Here is an 18,772-nt window from a genome sequence, read left to right as displayed (position 1 = left end):
CTGAGCAGTGTTGGTCGCCAAGGTGTTGAGGGATTGAGCGGCGCTCCCAAGGACGCTGCTGCGAGGTAAATCATGAAATGGGAAATTGGGAACTGTATTATAGGAAGCATGGGATATGAGTAATGATACGCCCCAGGGGGCCTTTCAAACTGCATTATGGTATTTGAAGTCGAGGTGAAGGAAGTCTGCAAAGCTGCTGTGGTGATCACGACGAACTTCTGCCTGGATTGAGAGAGATATCAATCATGAATGCGAGATGCGGGATGAAATTCTCGAATCACGTCAAGCCTTTTCTGCGACGAACTGCTTCTCTTGCGCTATAGAAACTGAGGTGTTCTGCTTCCTTGGGATCTCTTCTACTTGACCTCTTCCATCAGCATCATCTCAAGGCTTTATTACCACTTCTCTACTGTCGTCGTCTATCTAAGCACAACCTCGGATCGTTTTGAGCCCAAAGGAAATGCGACAGCTAGGCCATATGCTTTCGTTCGCTCCGCAGATTCAACCCAGTCAGGCGTACTCGTAGACGATTCTTTTCAGTCAATTCACAATCCTATTCTTTCATAACATGATCCTTTCCTGTCGCCGTAAGCAGGCTCTGCAGTGATATTGCTCCACAAATGAAATCACATGTCTGATTCGTTGTCTATTGTAGTGTCTCACTTCGAGGAAGGGTGAGTTGCAAACGAAGTCGCAACCCAGTGGATTTGACCAGTCCCTTACTTGACACCAGTCATCGGTAGAATTAGACCTCTCTCTAGCTAGGTACGCTTCCCAAAAGTAAAATTATCGGTGCCTGGTTGAGGCCCTTTCCATCTAACATGATCGCAGTAAACCCGACTTTGGAGACGCAACATGGCACTATGAGACAGCATGGGATGTCACATATTGCCCACCTAAGTGCCTCCACTGAGAGGACAAAGCCGAACTTCGGCAGCTTCCCTACTGCATGGATGTTATCCCTTTAACCCAAAAGTCGTTCTTGGATGACTTCTGCTTCTTCCCATCTGCATGCAGCGACCTTTGATATCCAACTTGGTCTGTTTGTTATAGTCCCCACTGATAGGTCGATTAAACTCATTCACAGGCAGGAGCAAGACCCCTTCCTCAGTCTCCCGCAGTGAGGGCTGTTCCTTCTTTTATACTGGTTACTGAGTCGACAGGGTTTTCATTTCTAGGTGAGCAGGAACAACTCTGCTCTCTCGAGCAACTTATCCTGGGTGGGCTTGCCTGCCTGACTTCCATCCCGGACGAATGCCCTCCCTTCCTCCCTCCTGCCCTATCTCTGGCCAGACTCGTCTCTTTTTGGATCTGGTCTGGGCACACTGCTGTCCTTTGCGTCTTCCATTTCTCCCCAAAAGTCCATCCCTCACCTTCTCTTTCTCCCACACTCTTCCTCCACCACAACCCATCAACACACTTCTTTCCAAATCAACATTTCCTTCCCAGAGCACCTTCTCGTCTACTTCGCACCTTACTCTCTACCTTCAAGATCTTCTTGAACGGATAGCCGAGAACGGCCTGCGCTATTTCGTCTCTGCATCATCCAAACACCGCGCAACGCGCTACCTACGTCTACCAAATTAAATCGAGGGACCTCGGATCGCAACCGGGTCTTCCAGTACCAGGTAAGAGTCATCACGTTTTTGCTTCTAGATTTCTATCTCGTCGGGGTGTCTGCTTGCTGTTGCCTATTTTTCTACCCATCCCGTCCACCACTCGCTGGATTTCGTCCTGACTTGCAACCAGAACCGCGCTGCAACATAGCAAGCAAGCTCACGAACGCAAGTTCCTAGCTCTACAAGCCTCGTAGCAAATATGGGCAGCTGGGGAAACAAAGAAGAGCGGCGTACTGATCGCATGCCGAAGTTGCATATGCAACCTACCGCGACCCAGTCTCCCGTGACTCCTCCCGCCGCGCCCGACTCGATCAGAGATGCTATGATGGCAAGTTCCTTCCTTCCGCCTCCTGAGCTCCGCTTACAATCAACAGAATGACCTGGGCATTGGCCGTGTCGAAGAGCTCCCTCTTGACAATACTAAGCGCGAGCAACATGATCGGCTGCGCCCTCGTCGTCCTGTCGTCCCCACGCAAACTTCTGAATCCCTCGAAGGATATTTGAGTAGATTATTGTCTATGTTCGTTGATGTAACATGTATCTGACTTCAGAACCAGAGTTGGCCAAGACCGGCCTTGATGATGACGAGGCCAAGGGTGTTCAGAACCTCAGCGACTTGGGCGGTCCAAGTTCCTACCGGGCCTCTGGAGGTCCTTCGCAGGACTATGTTCCCAAGGCCCGCCCCGCGTAAGTCGCTGCCCGGCTTCTCTCGGCGGCAACCTAGCTGACACAGAATAGCAATGATGCCTATGCTGGCATGAAGACCAGCCCGAATGGTATCCTTCTTCCACCCGGCGCTGAGGTCAGGATCTTCAAAAAGGCTAGTGGTAACGGTGCTGGTGCCAATGTTCTGGTCCAGGCTGTTGGAGGCAGCGAGCAGACCTTTGCTACTCTAGCGACCAGTTCTCAGGCAACTGGCGCCACCCAGGTGACGTCTGCGATGTCTTCTCAGGGCGTTTCTGCCACCTTCAAGGGTAGTCAGCATAACCCCGGCCAAGGAAGCACGTCTGCTTTGCCTCCTCACCTGAGGAAGAAGCCCGCTGAGGGTGATTCTTCTCCCTCGTCTGCCCAGACCACTCAGTCTACTCAGGCCGACAAGCAACCTGCCCAGCCTGCTCAATCTACTCAGACCGCCAGTCCTACACTGTCTACCCAGCCTGCTCAGGCTGCCAAGATACAGACGCCAATTGCTGCCGTTGCTCCTCCTAGTACCAAGGTCTCTTTGCCCAGCGAGGGACGTATGGAACATGAGCATGCAAAGGCCAACGACTCCGCTTTGCCTTCTGACAGACAGCTGTTCTCGTCTACTTGCAAGGGAAAGATTGGAGGCCCTGGTGGATCCTGGGAAGATGTCATCGTCAAACTCAAGGTCGTCTTCACCGAGAATCGCCCCGAGGGCCACGCCATGTTCGTCATGGAGTACAAGGACATTCTCACCAAGAGCCACGGTCTGGAAACTTACCGCTGCGTTTACGCAAAGGGTGTCTTGGTGATCTGCAGCTTTATCGATTCCTCAAACGACAAGCCCCGGGAAGAGCGATACAGCTTCAGGTTCCCAGACGAGAGCACTGGAGTGGGGTTTAACCTGCAATGCGACAACATCAAGCGTGTGATGGAGTACATCCTGAAGCACGCCATCCCTGCAAAGAGTGAGGCGGTCGAATCCTCGGCCAAACAGGAGGCAGAGGCAGAGTCGCTTCCCGAGACGCCTTCGGAGAAGACGGTAGTGGGCACTCCCACCCCCGAGCCTCTTTCGAAGATGGTTGCTGCTTCCAAGACCGATGTCGATCAAAATGCCTCGAAGACTACAGGCCTTGAGGATGCCTTCGACAAGCTCGCACTTGATAAGGTCAAGGGCTCCTCAATGTACACGGCGGAGCGTACGGCGGAACGTAGGCAGTACGGTGCCGAGCAGCTCCTCGAGAGACGTTCGTCAGCTGAGATGCCTCCCGGCATCAAGGATGTCAAGATTCCTCTGCAGAAAGACCGAGGTGGTCGATTGCCTCCTCATCTCCATTCCAGCCGTCGCCAGGAGTCAAGCGCCGATCTGCAGGCCAAGGCCAAGCTTCACCAGGAGTGGCTGTCCGGTAACAAGACTACGGCTGATCTTCATCAAGAGAGCGTCGCGAGCCAGGAGGTTCCCGTCCCTGATTCTACTGTGGCTCCTGCTGGAAAAAGCGATACTTTGGTCGAGGTTGAGATCAACAATCAGATGGTCCAGACGCCTATCAAGGAGGCTCCCATCATCCAGGAGTCTGAGCCTGCGCAGGAGGCTCCTTTGCAGAAGCCCGAGTTTACTGAGGCAAGCGCCGCTGACGAGTCGCTGATCTCATTCAAGACCAGCAAGTCCGAGGTTGACTCTGCTGTCTCCATGCAGCCCACCTCCACTGCCCCTACCGTTCAGGATGAGACGCTCAACACCAGTCTTTCTCAAGAGGTCGGCACCGCAGTGTTCATGGCTGAGTCGACTGCTAAGCAGACTGACGCAGCCACCGCTACTGATAACTCAGAGCAGCTAACTCCTGTCATGCCGCCTGCGCAGGCCACCCCCCACCCGAGCTATATTCACGGCGTCCAGGGCATGCCTCCCCAGATGCCAACTCCCATCATGAGATCTCCTCACATGGCCGGTCCCGCTATCTACCATCCGTATGGAGCTCAGCAGATCATTGAGTCTGCGATGCAGCAGCACTTGCCCGCTAATGGAGTCTTGCACGCCATCTCCGTGACCTACCACGTCAGCCAGGGACCTTCCTCCGCTCAACAGAACGGCGGCCATCAGCCTGCGCCCACCATGTATAACATGACTCAACAGCTGAACACTGGCACAGGCTTTTCGCCTAGAGCGCAGGTCTTCCAGCCTGTTGTCCAGGGCCAGACTGTCAACAGTAACGGACCCAAGATGCGTCGTGGCCTCGAGAGCTCGAGATTTGCCACTGGATTCTCTGGTGCCAAGTACGCGGGCTCGTTCACCGGAATCGCGGCTGATGAGTAGTCCCGGATTGAGCGGGACGCGTGGATATGGGGGCTTGCATATTTCTGTCTTGGACCGTGGTAATGTGATTTGGGGTACGGGATCAGGTCACAACATGAATGGAATGTGAAAAGGTTTTCGAGAGACACTGGGTGGAGAAAAGGACAGAAATGGGCCATCATGCCTGGCTTCTAGAGATCAAGGCCAGCAGTAGATAGAGAATAGCTTCCTTCAAGCCTCGCTTCCCTGATGTGATTGTGTGCCATGTCTCGGGCGTTGTGGAAGACCTGCGTTTCTCCTTTGTAATTGACTTTACAATTTAGTTTTCTCTTTGCCGGTAGAGACCGAGCCAACCTTCGTTTAATCATGCTATTCTAAGTGGCGGGGATAGCACTGTCAACTCATCTATTTCCGGGCTTCTTCCTGCTTGGCTAGGGCCGTCTTGTTGAGATACGGTCATGCCTCTGCTGGTGTTTCGATAAGTGACATTACTCTAAAAGTTCCATGATTGCTGCGATACCTCGGAATCGGTTAGATCTCGGGTCAAAGCAGAGTTCGTCGCTTATTGTACTTCATCTTATGGTCGTCCCCGTCATGCTATCTATCAAGCTCAATGCGAGTGTTCAACGCTTTCATGATCATTCATTACCGCCCAGACGCTCTCCCAACACGGTGATATCCCCCTCGTTCTATAACCCGCCCGATCTCATAGGAAGCATACCTGACCTACGCGTGAACCCATTCGTCATCCTCGCGACTGACGACGACCTCGTCAACCTCCATCCTGAAATCCACAATCTCGCGCCCGTTGACCAGGTCGTTCTCCCGCGCCCTCTTATCCGCCTCCTCCTCGTCCTTCGCGATGCCCGCCTTGACGTGCCTCTTGACCAGCCTCCTGCGCGCGACCTCGAAGTCGACGTCGACGAACCACAGCTCGTCCATGAGGCGCGCGGCGGCGTCCCAGGGGTCCTTGTCGAGGGCGAGGTAGTTCCCCTCGAAGACGACGATGCGGTGGGCGGGGAGGATGGCGATGTCGTCGGGCTTGGGGTCCTTGACGGCGTGGTCGAAGCTCGGGGCGAGGATGGGCGCGGATGATTCGGGGGCGAGGGGCACGCGCAGGGAGGTGACGAGGGCGTGGAAGGCGGCGCCGTCGAAGGTGAAGGCGGCGCCGCGGCGGGCGTGGGCGGTGGACGGGTCCGGGAGGGCGGAGAGCTGGGCGCGGGTGAGGTGGTAGCCGTCCATGGGCACGAAGGCGGCGGGCGGGGCGTGGGTGTAGGAGGTGTCGAGGGCGGAGGCGCGGGTGTTGAGGCGGGTTGTCATTATCTGGGAGAGGGTTGTTTTGCCTGCGGGAGATGTTAGGAGGGGATGAGAAGTGGATGGAGGAGATGTACCTGAGCCTGGGATGCCGGCGATACCTATCACTGTTGGAGGGTCAGCGGTGCATCTTGTGTTGGGTCGGGTGGGAAAAGTTTTGGTCTGTGGAGCTCGGAGCTTTGGGAGATGAGGCGCATCAGAGCTTCACGATGCTCGCGTGATAGCTCCGGCAGAGACAGAGAGTGGACGTACGTAGGCGTTTATCGGCCGGTGTCTTTTCAAACTTGTCCCAGGCCTTGTCTACGAGTCTCTCGACCTGCGCCTCCATTTTTGCAGCAATTTCACCCTATGCACTATGAGATTCGAGCTGGTATTAGACCAAGAGGTGTCGTCGAGACAAGCGTTTGCGGGATGTCGTTGAGTCGTTTAGCTTGCGGGCAGCTTCAAAGAACGCCCCGCCGGGCAAGGTAAACGCCCCCCACCGACCCCGCCATGCGGCTTGATGTCATTTCCTCGGGGGTAGGTGGCTTTCTAAAAGTTCGCTTCGGCAGGACTTGCTGTGGGCGGGTTTATTAGTAAGAATACACGAAAAATTCTGTTGTGGTGGTTAGATGCATATTTCTAACAGCGGACGGCATTCTGCGGCGGGCGACTCGGACGGACTGGTGGAGGTTCCACTTTGGAGGGACTCTCTCGGCGTGCTGTGGATAACGCAGTCGGCGACGAAGAGTCACCTAGAAAAACGGGAGCAAGCTTTGCGGTGTTTGGACTCTTTTGGGAAGTTGAGATTCAAGTCAGTCATCAGCAAGTCTGCGTTGGGCAGTATCAAAGACATCGCAATATCCCCATTCATTCCCCGGGGAAGCGGAATTTGCACCAGTCGAGACAGGCAATTTGGAAACTTTGGGGGAAGGATACGCCCTCTGTGAGCCATTCGGCGACTGCTTGAAAGGGTCCAGCCCACTCAAACGCGCAAAAACGACACAACAGCACAATGTCCGACGACGATGGGGGCCTGTTCTGCATCGCCATTGACTCCGACGAGGAGGGCGCGGCGAAGCCCCGGGACCACCAGTCCGAGGAGGCCTTCCAGGAGCTCCGGGCGACGTACAGAGTCAAGGAGCAGAACGGCGAGGTGAGTCACGACAGCAGAAATACGCTGCGTCTTCATTATTGCAATGCTTCATTTTCACAATTACATTATTCTTACCTTATCGAACGCCTCGGGAGGAAGTCCTCTTTTTTCTCCCCCTCCCCGGCCCTGTCCAGAACGCCGAACCGGAGCAACCGAGCCCCCCCAAACCACCCCCTCACCGATGCTCACTTTTTTCTCCACCGCATCCGAGAGACCGCCTTCACCCCCTCATCCTCCCTGCATTTGACCTGCTTACGCACGCTGAACGGGAGCAAAACTGATTCAGAATAGGTTTGGAAGACGATTGAGCTGCCATTGACGCCTGGTCCGGCCAGCAAGCCCGTGTTGCAAGAACTTCTTCACGCTGTGGAGGAGCTGTACTTCTTTCGGAGGTACGAGGAGGGCGCGGCGTTTGTGAGGCGGGTCCTGGACGGAAGTGAGGCGGCGTTGGATCGGGATACGAAGGACATGCTGAGCCAGTACGAGGCCAAGTGTCGGGGTCGGATGGGAAACTGAATAAAGATACCCGTGTTACGGAAGTGCACTGTTGAGAATGCGATACCCTATCATTCAGTAGTGGCAATTGGGCATGCACGAAATAAGTTTTTCAGGGTGCAAAGTTTGCTGATAATTTGAGTGAGGCAGGATGCGGTGTGTGAAGTAGGTGTGGGAGATGTCTATTTTCTCTAAGAAACACTTTCTAATCTCTAGCCCGAGGACCGAAAAGACAATGCTTTGGCAAAAGAGAAATCCCCCCCGTGGATGCTCTATCGTGTAGGGGTATTTTTGTTGCCCGGACTCCGTGAATATAAAAATGATTTGTACATGGCGAGACACTCTCAAATGAGAGGGCTCCAAGCAACAATCTCGCTCTCCATCCCCTCCTCTTCTCGTCTGCAAAAGTCATTAAACCCAACGCCGTCTAAAGCCCATTTTCCGTTCCGATTCTTTAAAAAGTGTGAAAAAGATGTGATGCTGCCCGCTTTTTTGGTCGAGAGAAATTGCAAAAGGCCGCTACGCTCGCTGCAAACGCAAGAACCGCGCGAAAAGGTGATGACGGGAAGGACCTGAAACAACTCAGTCCTGGCTGTCTCATGCCGCCATACCCTCACGCATGCTGCCCTGCTGGCGCTCGCACTCGAACGCCCTCCTGCTCATAGCGAGGACGGTCTCGAAGCCCTCCTTGCCCTTGATGGCGTTGTCGGAGAAGCGAGTGACGAGAGTGTCCTCGATCTTGTTCTTAATCTTCTGCCAGCCGCCGCAAAGGGCGGTAATCTGGGCCTCCTGCGCGAAGAGGGTCTTGTGGGCGCTGATGGGCTTGTAGACGACCGTCTCCTGGACGCTGACGAGGTTGGTCAGGGTCAGGTTCTGGGAGACCATGGTGACGGTCTTGTTGGCCGGGTCGACGTAGGACGTCTCGAACACCTGGGAGTTGCTGCCGTCGCCAAAGATGGGCTTGAGCCAGTCGGGCGGGGACTGCTTGCAAGTGATGAGGCGCTCTGTGCGGAGGATGCCGGTGGCGGGGTCGACGCTGCGGGCGAGGGTGTCGACGGCGACGACGTGGGAAGACTTGTCGTTCCAGGGGCAGTACTTTCGCCAGTTGGCGGTTGAGACCTCCTCCCAGGAGTACTCGAAGGTTACTGCGTTGGAGAAGACCTTCATCGTGGAAGTGTTTCTGGTGGTGATGCGGCGGAGATGGGAAGCTCGTGTGGATGGTTTTCTGCGGGAAACTTTCTCTTCGCGGGTCCTCCACTCGGTTCTGGGTATCGTGTGCGGTCGTGAAGTTCGTTAGGGAGAGTGTTACAGCAACGTAAAAGGACTCGGAGAGGGAGTCGAAGCTGAGGCTGTACAGTTGTATTTTGTTTTTTGTTGTTGTTGTCGTGCGAAGCGACGGTGGTGAGTCAAATGCTCGTAGAGGGATTAATGCGCGGTTGGTAGGCACTTGCGAATGGGTAGAAGGGATTCGTTGATAATAAAGGGACGCAAAAAAATAAATGGGCAAGGGCGATTGGGAAACCTTGCAAGGAGCTTTCGGTAGGTCGGAGGGTGGAGCGGGTGTCGTGTGCGGGTTTTTTAGGAAGGGGATCTGACCAACCAGGTGCGTGGCAAAAGAAAAGGTGGAGACGCAGAGGGAAGCGCGACCGGCGAACTGGGCAGGGTTTCACACCTCAGTGTGCGCTGCGCGTTGGTGCAGCGCTGAGAAAATTCTCGCTGCCTCTGTCCCCGCCTGCTGCTGCTGGACTTTGGGTGCTGGTTGGTCCATCCTTAACCCCGGCCGGTGCCCCGGGAAGGAATGGGAATTCGGGGTGGCGCGTGCGAAGTGCGACGTGCTTGAGCTCCATCTGAAAAGTGGGAGGGAGAGCGCTGTTTGGGCCGGCTGAGGTCCATCGACCTCGCCTATCTCTCCTGATTGGGTATGGCGTGCATGAGCGCGATTGAAAAAAATCGGAACGGGCTGGCCGCGGTGTTGCTGCTTACATGTGATTGGCTTTTCGGCGGGGCGTCGCAGAGAGGGCTTCTGAAAAGCGAGGAAAGCTCCCATTCTGTGTACAGAGGCCCAAGCGTCTACTGGTACGGCCGCCGACTCCAAGCCCAGCCGCACCCGCGCCCGCTCGACTCTCAGAGACAGCATTGCGATCAAAATAATTGGCGATATTCTTGGCGAGTGTTGTTTCCATTTCCGCGGGCTTCACAGACCCCGCACGCCCGAGATCCAACTGTTGGCGTGCCTTCATATGCTATGCATTACCTGCTGCAACTGACACAGCCGACGCAGGCGCTGCCATACCCGAGCCGACTAGCTGCGGGAGGGCAGCCGACGTGAGTGTGTCTTGCAGTGCGGTGTGGTTCTCTGAGGTTCTCGACGCCGCTGATCGGACCCTTGAGTGCACTTGATGTCTTGGGATTTGCGGTGAGTGGGGGCTAGCTCAGGCCCTTGGGAACGGTCAACGGATACGTATCCGTCTCTAGCCAACCGTGGACGGTGAAGCCAGACCTGGCTGGGCCTGGCGGTGACCGCTGACGGTGCAGGTCACGGGAAAGCCTGGATCGGCCCTTGACATTCCCGTTGGAAGTCGGCTCTGACGTTTTGGTGACACAGCCTCTCAGGTGCCACACCTGCATTCGCCACTTTCAGCCTCAACTGGGTAAAGCCTGGAGAGGAACGGAGATCGTTGCTTCTTGTGTGGCTGAAGCCCCGAAATGAGTGACTCAGGATGCGGCGTTCGTTCATCTTCATCTCCTCCGGACCAGATCGGTTTCCGATCCGGGGAGGGTCTGACATCATGGACGTCATTCGGAGGCAAACGGGAATGATACCTGACCGATATGGAGGATTGGGGCACCTCGGCCCTAATCTTGTCGGCGATCCGCACCGCGCCGGCACCGGGTCCCTTCCCGGGATGGGGCCGTGATGGCCCAGCACACAGCCGAGGGTGGATCGCTGCCAAGACGCTCATTCCTCGGCCGCCGTCTGTGGACAGTGTTCATAGTGGTTGCTACGCCGCCGTGGCCGCCTTGATCTAGGTTCCGTGTGCCGGGGAACGCAATAATGCTGAACGTACGGCATCAGTTGTCTTCATTGTACATCCGCTGACGGGTCTGCTTTTGGGTTGGGAGGAAGAAATATTCTCCGCTCGTATTGCCAGCAGTTGAAATCACCATGTCACTTCACTTCATGGCTGGATGGCTTGGATTTTTGATGTATCTGAACGATAGTCTCGATTGAGTGGAAGGAAACCCATGTCAATATCCATCCCTGGCTGGTTTCATCCAGCCTAGTAGTCCTCTCCTCGGCTGATTACTTCCTTCACGTTTGGCCTGAGCAGGATGGTCTGCAAAATGTGTTAGACTGAGCAACATGAAAACTGAAAAGGGGATACGTACGTGCTCGAATTGAGCAGTGTAGGAGCCCTTCTTGTCACACAAGGGCGGGTAGGCCTCAACGATGCCGCTGGCCACGAGGTTGTTCAACTACACAAGTCAGCTTGGTCCAACATCAATATCCGGAAAGCTTACCCCCAGAAGGTACTTGTCTTGTCCAAGACGATCCAGATAACGCCGGCAGAAGGGCAGGGTGCCAAAGTTCTTGTTGATGACGTTCAGAAGTCTCTTAGCAGAGTCCAGGCGCAGGGCAGCGTGGCCCTCGCCGCGCTTGGCGTAGTGAGAGACCTCCATGTCGTCTCTGACGTATCCGTTACCGGTACTGCCGAAGGTCTCGACGGCGAAAACGTCGCCCTCCTCCATCTTGGTCGTGTCGTTGCTCTTGACGATGGGCACGCTCTTGGTGCCGTGAATGCTCCAACGCTCAATCGTGTGGCCGTTGAGGTTGCGGATCGACTTGACGGGGTACGATACGCCATCAATTTCACACTCGTAGCTCTCCATGACCTCCTGAATGACACCACCAACGTCACCGACGCGCACGTCGATGCCGGCCTCCTTGATACCCGCGTTCGTGGCAGCCTTCACGGCCTCAAGAAGGGGGTCGTACTGCGGCTCGAACGCCATGGTGAAGGCACTGTCGACGATGCGTCCGTTGACGTGCACACCGAAATCGACCTTCATCACGTCGCCCTGCTGCAGGACCACCTTGTTGCCGGCGTTGGGGGTGTAATGCGCAGCGCAGTGATTCAGACTCAGGCCGCAGGGGAAACCCATACCGCCCTTGATGGCGTCGCCCTCCTCGAGACCCGGGTGGCCCGTCAGCGCGCGCACGCCATCCTCGATGCCCTCGGCGATCTCGGTCAGCGTCTGGCCGGGCTTGATGTTCTTTTGGGCCCACTGGCGGACCTGGCGATGGATCTCGGCGGCCTCGCGGTAGTCGGTCAAGAAGTCATTGTTGAGGTTGTCGAGGTGGCGCTTCTCCTCGTTCGTCGTGCGGTAGAGGTTCTCGTCGCGGTACTCCTCCTCCTCGCCCTTGGGGTAGTTCTTTTGCGGGAACAGCGAGGACATAAGCACGCGGGGCGGGTCGGACTGGGCGGTCGGGTTCTTCTTCTTCTTCTTGGGCTTTCTCTTCTTCTTCTTCTTAGCGGCCGCCCCGGCGGCGGGCGCCACTACCTCGTCACCCTCCTCATCAGAGTCGTCGCTCTCATGGTCGACCCCGTTTCCCTCGGCGGGGTTTGCTGGCTTGCCGTTCGTCGCGGGCTCTCCCACTAGATGTTGAATCTTCCATTAGCAAACTGACGACCACAGAAAGACGTCGGATTTCCAGCTTCGAGCGTACCGTTCAGCTTCTTCAAAGCTTCGGTGGGAACTTGGGCAGCCATCTTGGCATCACTGGATTTGCGCGTGTGTGATGAAGTTGGTGGTGGGAGCGACAGATTTTTGACCCCACCTAGTAAACGCAAGGGCGGGGTAAGCCCCCGTAAATCGTTAACCGGGGAGTAGCCCCTTATGCAATGTCCAACGACCGTTTCACCTTGCAAAACGCCCTCTGTACCTAATGAAAGAGCGCAGGAGTTGTCGAGACTCGCCTGGGTAGGGTCGCTTGTTTCTGGCCAGCCCACAAAACCGTCGTTGTTTTCTCGTCCGTATGGGTTTGAGAGAAAAAATCATCAAAAGCCAAGAAAGCCAAGCCTGCGACCGAGCGGCCCCCTTAAGCGCTTAGCCTGGTCAACTCGAAGACTAACGGCAAGGTTCCAGACAATATTACTCGTGCTGCGACTGGACTGCGGAGTTGCACGCGGCACGAGTTGGTTCAAGTCGGCTAAGTTTGCTTCTCTTACATGTCACAACGTCATTTGATCCCCTATTTTTAGGCTCGACTCGCCTCGTCTTGCCTTGCAAGTGTATCGACCAGGAACATGCAACTTTACGTACTTCACTCCTGCATGGAACCATAATTGTTGTCTCCAATGATTTTCTCTGGATTTTATCTCGTTTCCCGCACATCACGATCTCCACGATCAACAACCCTGCGTGTAAGAGCGAGCGACGAATGGTAGACTTTGGATACGGCCCCCATGAGACGACAACTTCAAACATGACAACCTGTCAAAAAAGGCCTCATACGTCGTATTGTTTCTGATGATCCTGCGAATCCCTCCCAGGGGGTTGTGCATGTAAGGTGCTTCGGTTTCGGCTTAGTTCTTGATGCATCTGGCACCAGCCTTGCCACAGTCTGAGCCAACTCCGTAATCGCAGCAATTTCCAGATGGCGAACACTCGTAAATGTGGTTGTTGACGCGCTTGGCGGTCACGACCCAAGTGCCGGTGTTTGCCCAGTAGCAGTTGCCGCAGACAGTGAGCTGCTTACTGCGGCTGTTGCACTTGCATCCGTTGTACTTGCAAGCTTTCTTCTCGAGAGAGATGCCCTCTCTCTTCTCCACCGCGGCTTCGAGGGTGTCCACATCGTCGGACCGTTCCGCGAGAGCGACGGGCCCTTCAGACTGAGCTACGCCAGCCTGGACGGTCATGGCGAGGAAGAGGGCAGTCAGGGGGGCGGAGAAGCGCATGTTGGTTGGTGTGAGCTTAAGGCTAGTTGAAGTCAGTGGGAAACTGAGGGGTTGAAGGCTTCGATGACTAACTCGAACTTTGAAGATACGGAATCGTGTCCTGTTGAAGGCTTTCTTGCTTAATGGCTGAGATGATTTTGTTGTTTGCTTCGAGATATTGGTGGCCTTTTATGCCGTTTCTGGCAGACATCACGGTTCAACAGAATAGTCTACCGATGACGACTCGTCTGTGAAAGTCGGAGGAAACAATTCCTCCGTCTGACGGTATTGATGAGATTCAACTTACACAGCCGTGTAGTTGATCTATCATAGATAAGACACTTGAAGTCCAGGGGCCACGATTGGCTGTAGCATGTCGATAGAATGTTGTGCTACTGGCTTAGTTACTGCTGATTGGATGGTAGTTCATGCTGCTGCAAACCTTACGATGGTCCTGTCGTTATGTTTTACGTACAAATGTCTTTGAAAGCCCCTCGCATTGGTCGTGTCGTTACCTAGCACAATTTGGATATCTTCACCCTGAACCACACAAGCGAGTAGATGTATGCTTTACGAGAGTCGAGGCCAGTCTTGGCTAAATACTCATTGGCCCATTCCTGCCTCAAGTCTTATGTGCCAGCCTAATCAGTTGATGATCACCGCAGCCCATTGACACGATCATCATATCAGTTCTTGCCAATTATGCGTCTGGACTCAAGCCCTAGGTCTCCAGGGCTAGTAATCTAGTCTCGTGATGTTGAGAAGTATTAACATCAAGCTTAGTCCTATCTCAAAACAAGACCTGAACTAATAAAGTTTGAAACAAGGGAAGGGTCGTTTGCGGGGAAAGGCAGATGGTCATGCAGCTAGTCTTTCAGCTCTGGCGCCGATCTCGAAAATCAGCCCACGATAGATGTGCCCATCGGTGAGGCTTAGGTCAAATGATTTGTCCAGGCTTATTAGCCCTGTAGCTTTACGTCAAGGCTTTCTGCAACTTGGGGCGCAGTGCACAGAGGGGTTGATGAGACCTCACATGAAAACGGCTAGAGGCCGTTGGCTATGGGCTGTCTCAGACCCTTACTTTGGCACCTGCTAGACCAGCTGGTGACACAACGGCAACGGAGGAAATGCTCAAGTTCATCCGTCTTACTTTTGTTCAACGTCATGTTGCACAACATCGACTCAAACATTGTGATCTGTGCAGCGAACAGTCGGTCGTCAGAAAATTGACTTGACGAGCCACGCTTTTGGTACTGTCAAGTAGTGAGTACAAATTAGGCGTTGAGTAAAGAAAGTCTTTCCCGCTAGATATAGATCAAATGGGTGATTCATCGAGATATGGCTGCAAATTTTGGAGTGTTAGTGGCCATATCTTGCAACAGGTTAACCCAAGCCAGTAGTAACGACCTACCGCCAGAAAGTTTATGTTCATTGTGAGGAGCTATTTTTCGCTGTGCTAGAACCTCAAAGAGGTGCCGTGAAACTGGAGCGAGTACCCTGATGTGAAGATTGCGAAATAAACCTGAGATCCGGTTCCCACTCTAGCATCTGACGAAGATACCATCGTGAAACTCTAAAAGACATCACTTACTACCATTCAGGTTGCATAAAGAATGTCCCCCAAGTGTTGGATTTCTAAACCCGTATCGGAGATACATCATCAAAATTTATATTAACCTGAAAGGCGCTTAGAAAGGGGCATAATTAGACGTAGTTTGCAGAATCAATGTATCGTTCCTGTGACCGTTCCAACTTCGCCTTCACAAATACTTTTGCTGAAAGGGATACCACGAGGAATAAATTCATGAAGTCACACAAAACGCCTTCTTGGTACAAAGCACCTTGGAGACGACCCAGGAGGGGTCTGAGATTTGGCGTCAGAAGAGCGCCAGGCCTCATTTACGATCCAGAGCAGGATGACTGGGTGTTAGCACGGAATGCTGCAGGGAAAGTCATTGAGGCGGATCCTGCTGCCTCGCTGCCTGCAGCAACAGAGGAAACGACGACCAGCATAGGAACCGCAGACGAGGTAAGAGCAGCTGACGAAGCGAGGCAAGACGTGGTAGGGGCGACGAGCGAAGCAAGAACGACAAATGATGAAGGAATGATCAATAAGGTAAGACTGACACGCCCAGTTAGAAGTGAAGGTGAAACAAAAGCAACTGACGATGAGGTACCACAGACAAAGAAAGGACCAGCAAACCGAGGAGCATCGAATACCAAAGTAAAGCGATTAATCAAAATGCTTCAAATCGACATGCACGACCAACAGGTAATTCTCAGCACTTGCTTCATCTGTAAAGCAGAACTACGACCGGCCCGTGTCCTGGAACACCCATGTGGTACGAAGTTCTGTCGCAACTGCGTCACCAAATACCTCCGCTCCTCCATCTCTATCCGGCCATTTCTCCAGCCAAATTGCATCGAGCCCTACTGTGCTTACAGCGGCGAATCAGGGTTTGTTGATGCGTGGGCCGAAGAACTCCTCCTTCCACACGAGTGCGCACGCTACCAAAGACTCGTTTCCGAAGCAACCGACGTCCAAGAGCGAAAAGCAATCTACTGCCACGACACCTTGTGCCGACGATACATTCCTCATCACGAACGTAACGAGACCGCCAAAACTGCCCGTTGCAGCTGCAAGAATCGAAGTTGCATGATCTGCAAACGAAAGGCACACCCAGGCGAGACCTGCGAGCAAAGTCGGGCAAGGGTGGATCCGGCGGTCGAGGAGGCGGAGCGGCAGACGCTTGCCACGCTAACAGAGATGGGAGTCAGATTCTGCTATTGCTGCCACTGTCCATCCGAGGAGCCTGAGGACCAACCTAACACATTAAGGTGAGTCTCCAGCCGTTTTTGTTAGGTAATCTGTTAGGTGCCTAAAGTGATTCACATAGACTAACATTTATTAGGCAGATGTATTAACTGCAGAGCTACTCTAATATGGAATTAGCCTTTTTATTAGCTGGATCGCTGTTCGCTCAAGGACAGTCGCATTCTCCTGAGTCGGTTTGGATGTAGAAGTATTGCTGCTTCGTATGGGCGGGATAGGTTGGATCAGCTTCATTTCTAGAAGTATTCTGACGACATGGACCGCATGGCTTGTACATCGAGCTTTTTGGCACAGTTTCAAGTTCAGTAGTAATAATATCATTAATAAAACCTCGATAGAAACACCTCAAAGGTCACGAAAGCGTTTTAAAGTGGACATTTGCCAACTCCAATGCCTAGCTGTGCTACTGTCTGTGCCCCTTTTCCTGTTGTAGTACTAGATATTTTCGTTCCCAGCACCATACATACACTGTTTTCTAAGTTGTCTCTTCGTCGAACTATAGTTCGTTGCCTCCATGTTACTACACTCTACCTGGTAAAGTTGCCAAAGGTCATGTTGGTCCCGTTGAATTGGTTCCCCCCTCCAGTGTTGTTGTACTGAGGACCGCTGCCGGTGTTGTTGTATTGAGACCCGGTTCCATTATTGTTGAAATTGTTTGTGGCGGGGGGCGGTTTATCGTCTCTAGCGGCAAAGCGTTGCGTCGGATTATCAGTTCGAGGGTAGAGCCCAAGAAGAGCCTTGGTTGTAGCCGCGGCCGCCGCCGCGGCGTAAGGTTGCCACACTTTGTTCTTGTGACTATCCGCGTAGTCGCATACCCCTTTGACGACCAGACATGGAACTTGGTCCCAGACGCCGGCGCCCTCCATCTCGAAAGCAATCACGTTATGTTCTCGTGCAACTTCATCGCGGCGCTTTCCGGACTTCATGACCGTGTCTCCCGAAGCGACTTGTCCAATGAAGATACGAGGATCCTGCGATCTTGAAGAGCCTGGCTGTCCTGTTCGTAAGACGCTGTTCTCGGCACACCGAAGGTCCGAGCAGAATGCGTTCATGGCCTTATCGCAGGCTGCATTGTCGTCACATCCACAGTTGATTTGGTCGTGGTGACGATGGAGATAGGCCGGCTCAAAGAGAATGTCTTCAGTTGGCGGTGGACGAATGTAGCCTGCCTGGTGGCCGGCTTTGTCATGCTGGATTTGGTCCAATGTTCGAAGCATATGTTGCTGAAGACGATTCAGACCAAATGTTCCCTGAACACTGGCGAGGAGGGACCGAATGTCTTGGTTAGGGCGACCGAGATTATCGCTAGTTGTATCCTTCCGAATGAACTTATCAGGATACTGTCTTCCGAGATCATACTGAACGACCGCCTGGCTAATAACGACGTCTCCCAGGAATATCTCTTTCCGTCCTTCGGGAAGAGGAACTCCGCCGCATATGCCAGCCAAGACTGCGAGCTTCACTCTCGTGTAGATTGAACGGAGTCCAGCAGCCGCCGCCGCGGTAGACACCTTTCCCATGTTGGGAAGATGTACCAAAACAACGTTATGGTCGCCTATGCGGCCGTTGCTGTAGCTGTTCTGATCCCCGGCTGCCCGGCCGAGTCCATTTCCGGCTTCACCATCCCAGAATTCGTCCAATATCAGGGAGACTGCGTCACTTTCCAGGGGAAGCGCGCAGACCACTGCGATTTCGAAATCATCGCGGTGTTGAGGACGAGTGTAGGTTGTCATGGTGACCAACACAAGGAGTGAGGATATCACAATTAGGTAACAGAGAACGTAATGTAAATAGCGTTGTTTGGGTACTGCAATCGCGTTGAGTCTCGCCACACTTCTGATGCGATCGCGAAGGCTGATAGGGGCTGTGCGATTCGTAGCCCAAACTCGGCGTCAGGACTTTCATAGGTCTTTTCCGGCTGCTGGGTCTTCTTGAGCTTCTATGTTGCTCCGGCCTTGTTTTACTTGGCGACTCAGTGTTCCGCCCCCTTTTTCTTTTTCTTTTTTTCTTCCCTTTTTTTTTCTTTCTTTTTTTGTGGTGGGCTTCGAACGACTTGAGGCTTTTAATCGTGAGCGTAAGGTATTGTAGCAAGAGGGAATGATCATGGAAACTGCCGGAGACGACGGCAGGACGAGGACAGAGACCCTTAAGGCTACAGGGAGACCAGCCCCGCATAGCCAAGATATATGCATGTCAGCCAGTCATCGCCCGTCACACCCGGAGGCAGCCTTGATTGGCGTGCTTTGAGGCAGTGCTCCAATCAAGTCTACTGTCTGATGAACCAAAAACGCCCAACACCATCATATGTCTTCTTTCCCACTTTCTTCCCCGCCCGATCAGGCTGCGCACGCTTCCCAGATTATCTGACCAGAGGAACTTGATGCCCTCTCCGCAGCCCTCTTGCCAAATCCGGGCAAAGACCATTCAACACACCAGAGTATAACAGGAACTGTAAACTAATCA

General features: G+C 53.7%; 7 protein-coding genes across 7 annotated transcripts; 2 read left to right on the top strand and 5 right to left on the bottom strand.

The window, feature by feature from the left end:
* Positions 1 to 2,559: 2,559 nt before the first annotated feature.
* On the top strand, positions 2,560 to 4,614 carry CGCA056_v013094 (uncharacterized protein; the record flags this gene model as incomplete). The annotated part of the gene is made up of 1 exon (XM_037328338.1): positions 2,560 to 4,614. The coding sequence occupies one exon, from the start codon at positions 2,560 to 2,562 to the stop codon at positions 4,612 to 4,614; it is 2,055 nt and encodes a 684-aa protein (XP_037173346.1).
* Positions 4,615 to 5,319: 705 nt separating this feature from the next.
* On the bottom strand, positions 5,320 to 6,235 carry CGCA056_v013093 (putative uridine kinase; the record flags this gene model as incomplete). The annotated part of the gene is made up of 3 exons (XM_037328337.1): positions 5,320 to 5,936; positions 5,985 to 6,014; positions 6,160 to 6,235. The coding sequence occupies 3 exons, from the start codon at positions 6,233 to 6,235 to the stop codon at positions 5,320 to 5,322; spliced, it is 723 nt and encodes a 240-aa protein (XP_037173345.1).
* A 666-nt stretch (positions 6,236 to 6,901) lies between these two features.
* CGCA056_v013092 (uncharacterized protein) lies at positions 6,902 to 7,558 on the top strand (the record flags this gene model as incomplete). Its single annotated transcript, XM_037328336.1, has 2 exons — positions 6,902 to 7,042; positions 7,334 to 7,558. The coding sequence occupies 2 exons, from the start codon at positions 6,902 to 6,904 to the stop codon at positions 7,556 to 7,558; spliced, it is 366 nt and encodes a 121-aa protein (XP_037173344.1).
* Positions 7,559 to 8,134: 576 nt separating this feature from the next.
* Positions 8,135 to 8,704, bottom strand: CGCA056_v013091 (Protein UPS2; the record flags this gene model as incomplete). The annotated part of the gene is made up of 1 exon (XM_037328335.1): positions 8,135 to 8,704. One exon carries the CDS (start codon positions 8,702 to 8,704, stop codon positions 8,135 to 8,137), a length of 570 nt encoding a protein of 189 aa, XP_037173343.1.
* Positions 8,705 to 10,818: 2,114 nt separating this feature from the next.
* CGCA056_v013090 (Methionine aminopeptidase 2-2) lies at positions 10,819 to 12,309 on the bottom strand (the record flags this gene model as incomplete). The annotated part of the gene is made up of 4 exons (XM_037328334.1): positions 10,819 to 10,875; positions 10,928 to 11,014; positions 11,060 to 12,195; positions 12,267 to 12,309. The coding sequence occupies 4 exons, from the start codon at positions 12,307 to 12,309 to the stop codon at positions 10,819 to 10,821; spliced, it is 1,323 nt and encodes a 440-aa protein (XP_037173342.1).
* An 816-nt stretch (positions 12,310 to 13,125) lies between these two features.
* Positions 13,126 to 13,497, bottom strand: CGCA056_v013089 (uncharacterized protein; the record flags this gene model as incomplete). Its single annotated transcript, XM_037328333.1, has 1 exon — positions 13,126 to 13,497. The coding sequence occupies one exon, from the start codon at positions 13,495 to 13,497 to the stop codon at positions 13,126 to 13,128; it is 372 nt and encodes a 123-aa protein (XP_037172770.1).
* A 3,339-nt stretch (positions 13,498 to 16,836) lies between these two features.
* On the bottom strand, positions 16,837 to 18,042 carry CGCA056_v013088 (uncharacterized protein; the record flags this gene model as incomplete). Its single annotated transcript, XM_037328332.1, has 1 exon — positions 16,837 to 18,042. The coding sequence occupies one exon, from the start codon at positions 18,040 to 18,042 to the stop codon at positions 16,837 to 16,839; it is 1,206 nt and encodes a 401-aa protein (XP_037173029.1).
* Between the last annotated feature and the right edge of the window lie 730 nt (positions 18,043 to 18,772).

This window comes from Colletotrichum aenigma, assembly GCF_013390185.1.
Source record: "Colletotrichum aenigma strain Cg56 chromosome Unknown KSG_Cg56_contig09, whole genome shotgun sequence".
NCBI classification, from domain to species: Eukaryota; Fungi; Ascomycota; class Sordariomycetes; order Glomerellales; family Glomerellaceae; genus Colletotrichum; species Colletotrichum aenigma.
Note: the sequence above shows the minus strand (reverse complement) of the source record. Positions and strands in the feature narration are given on the sequence as shown.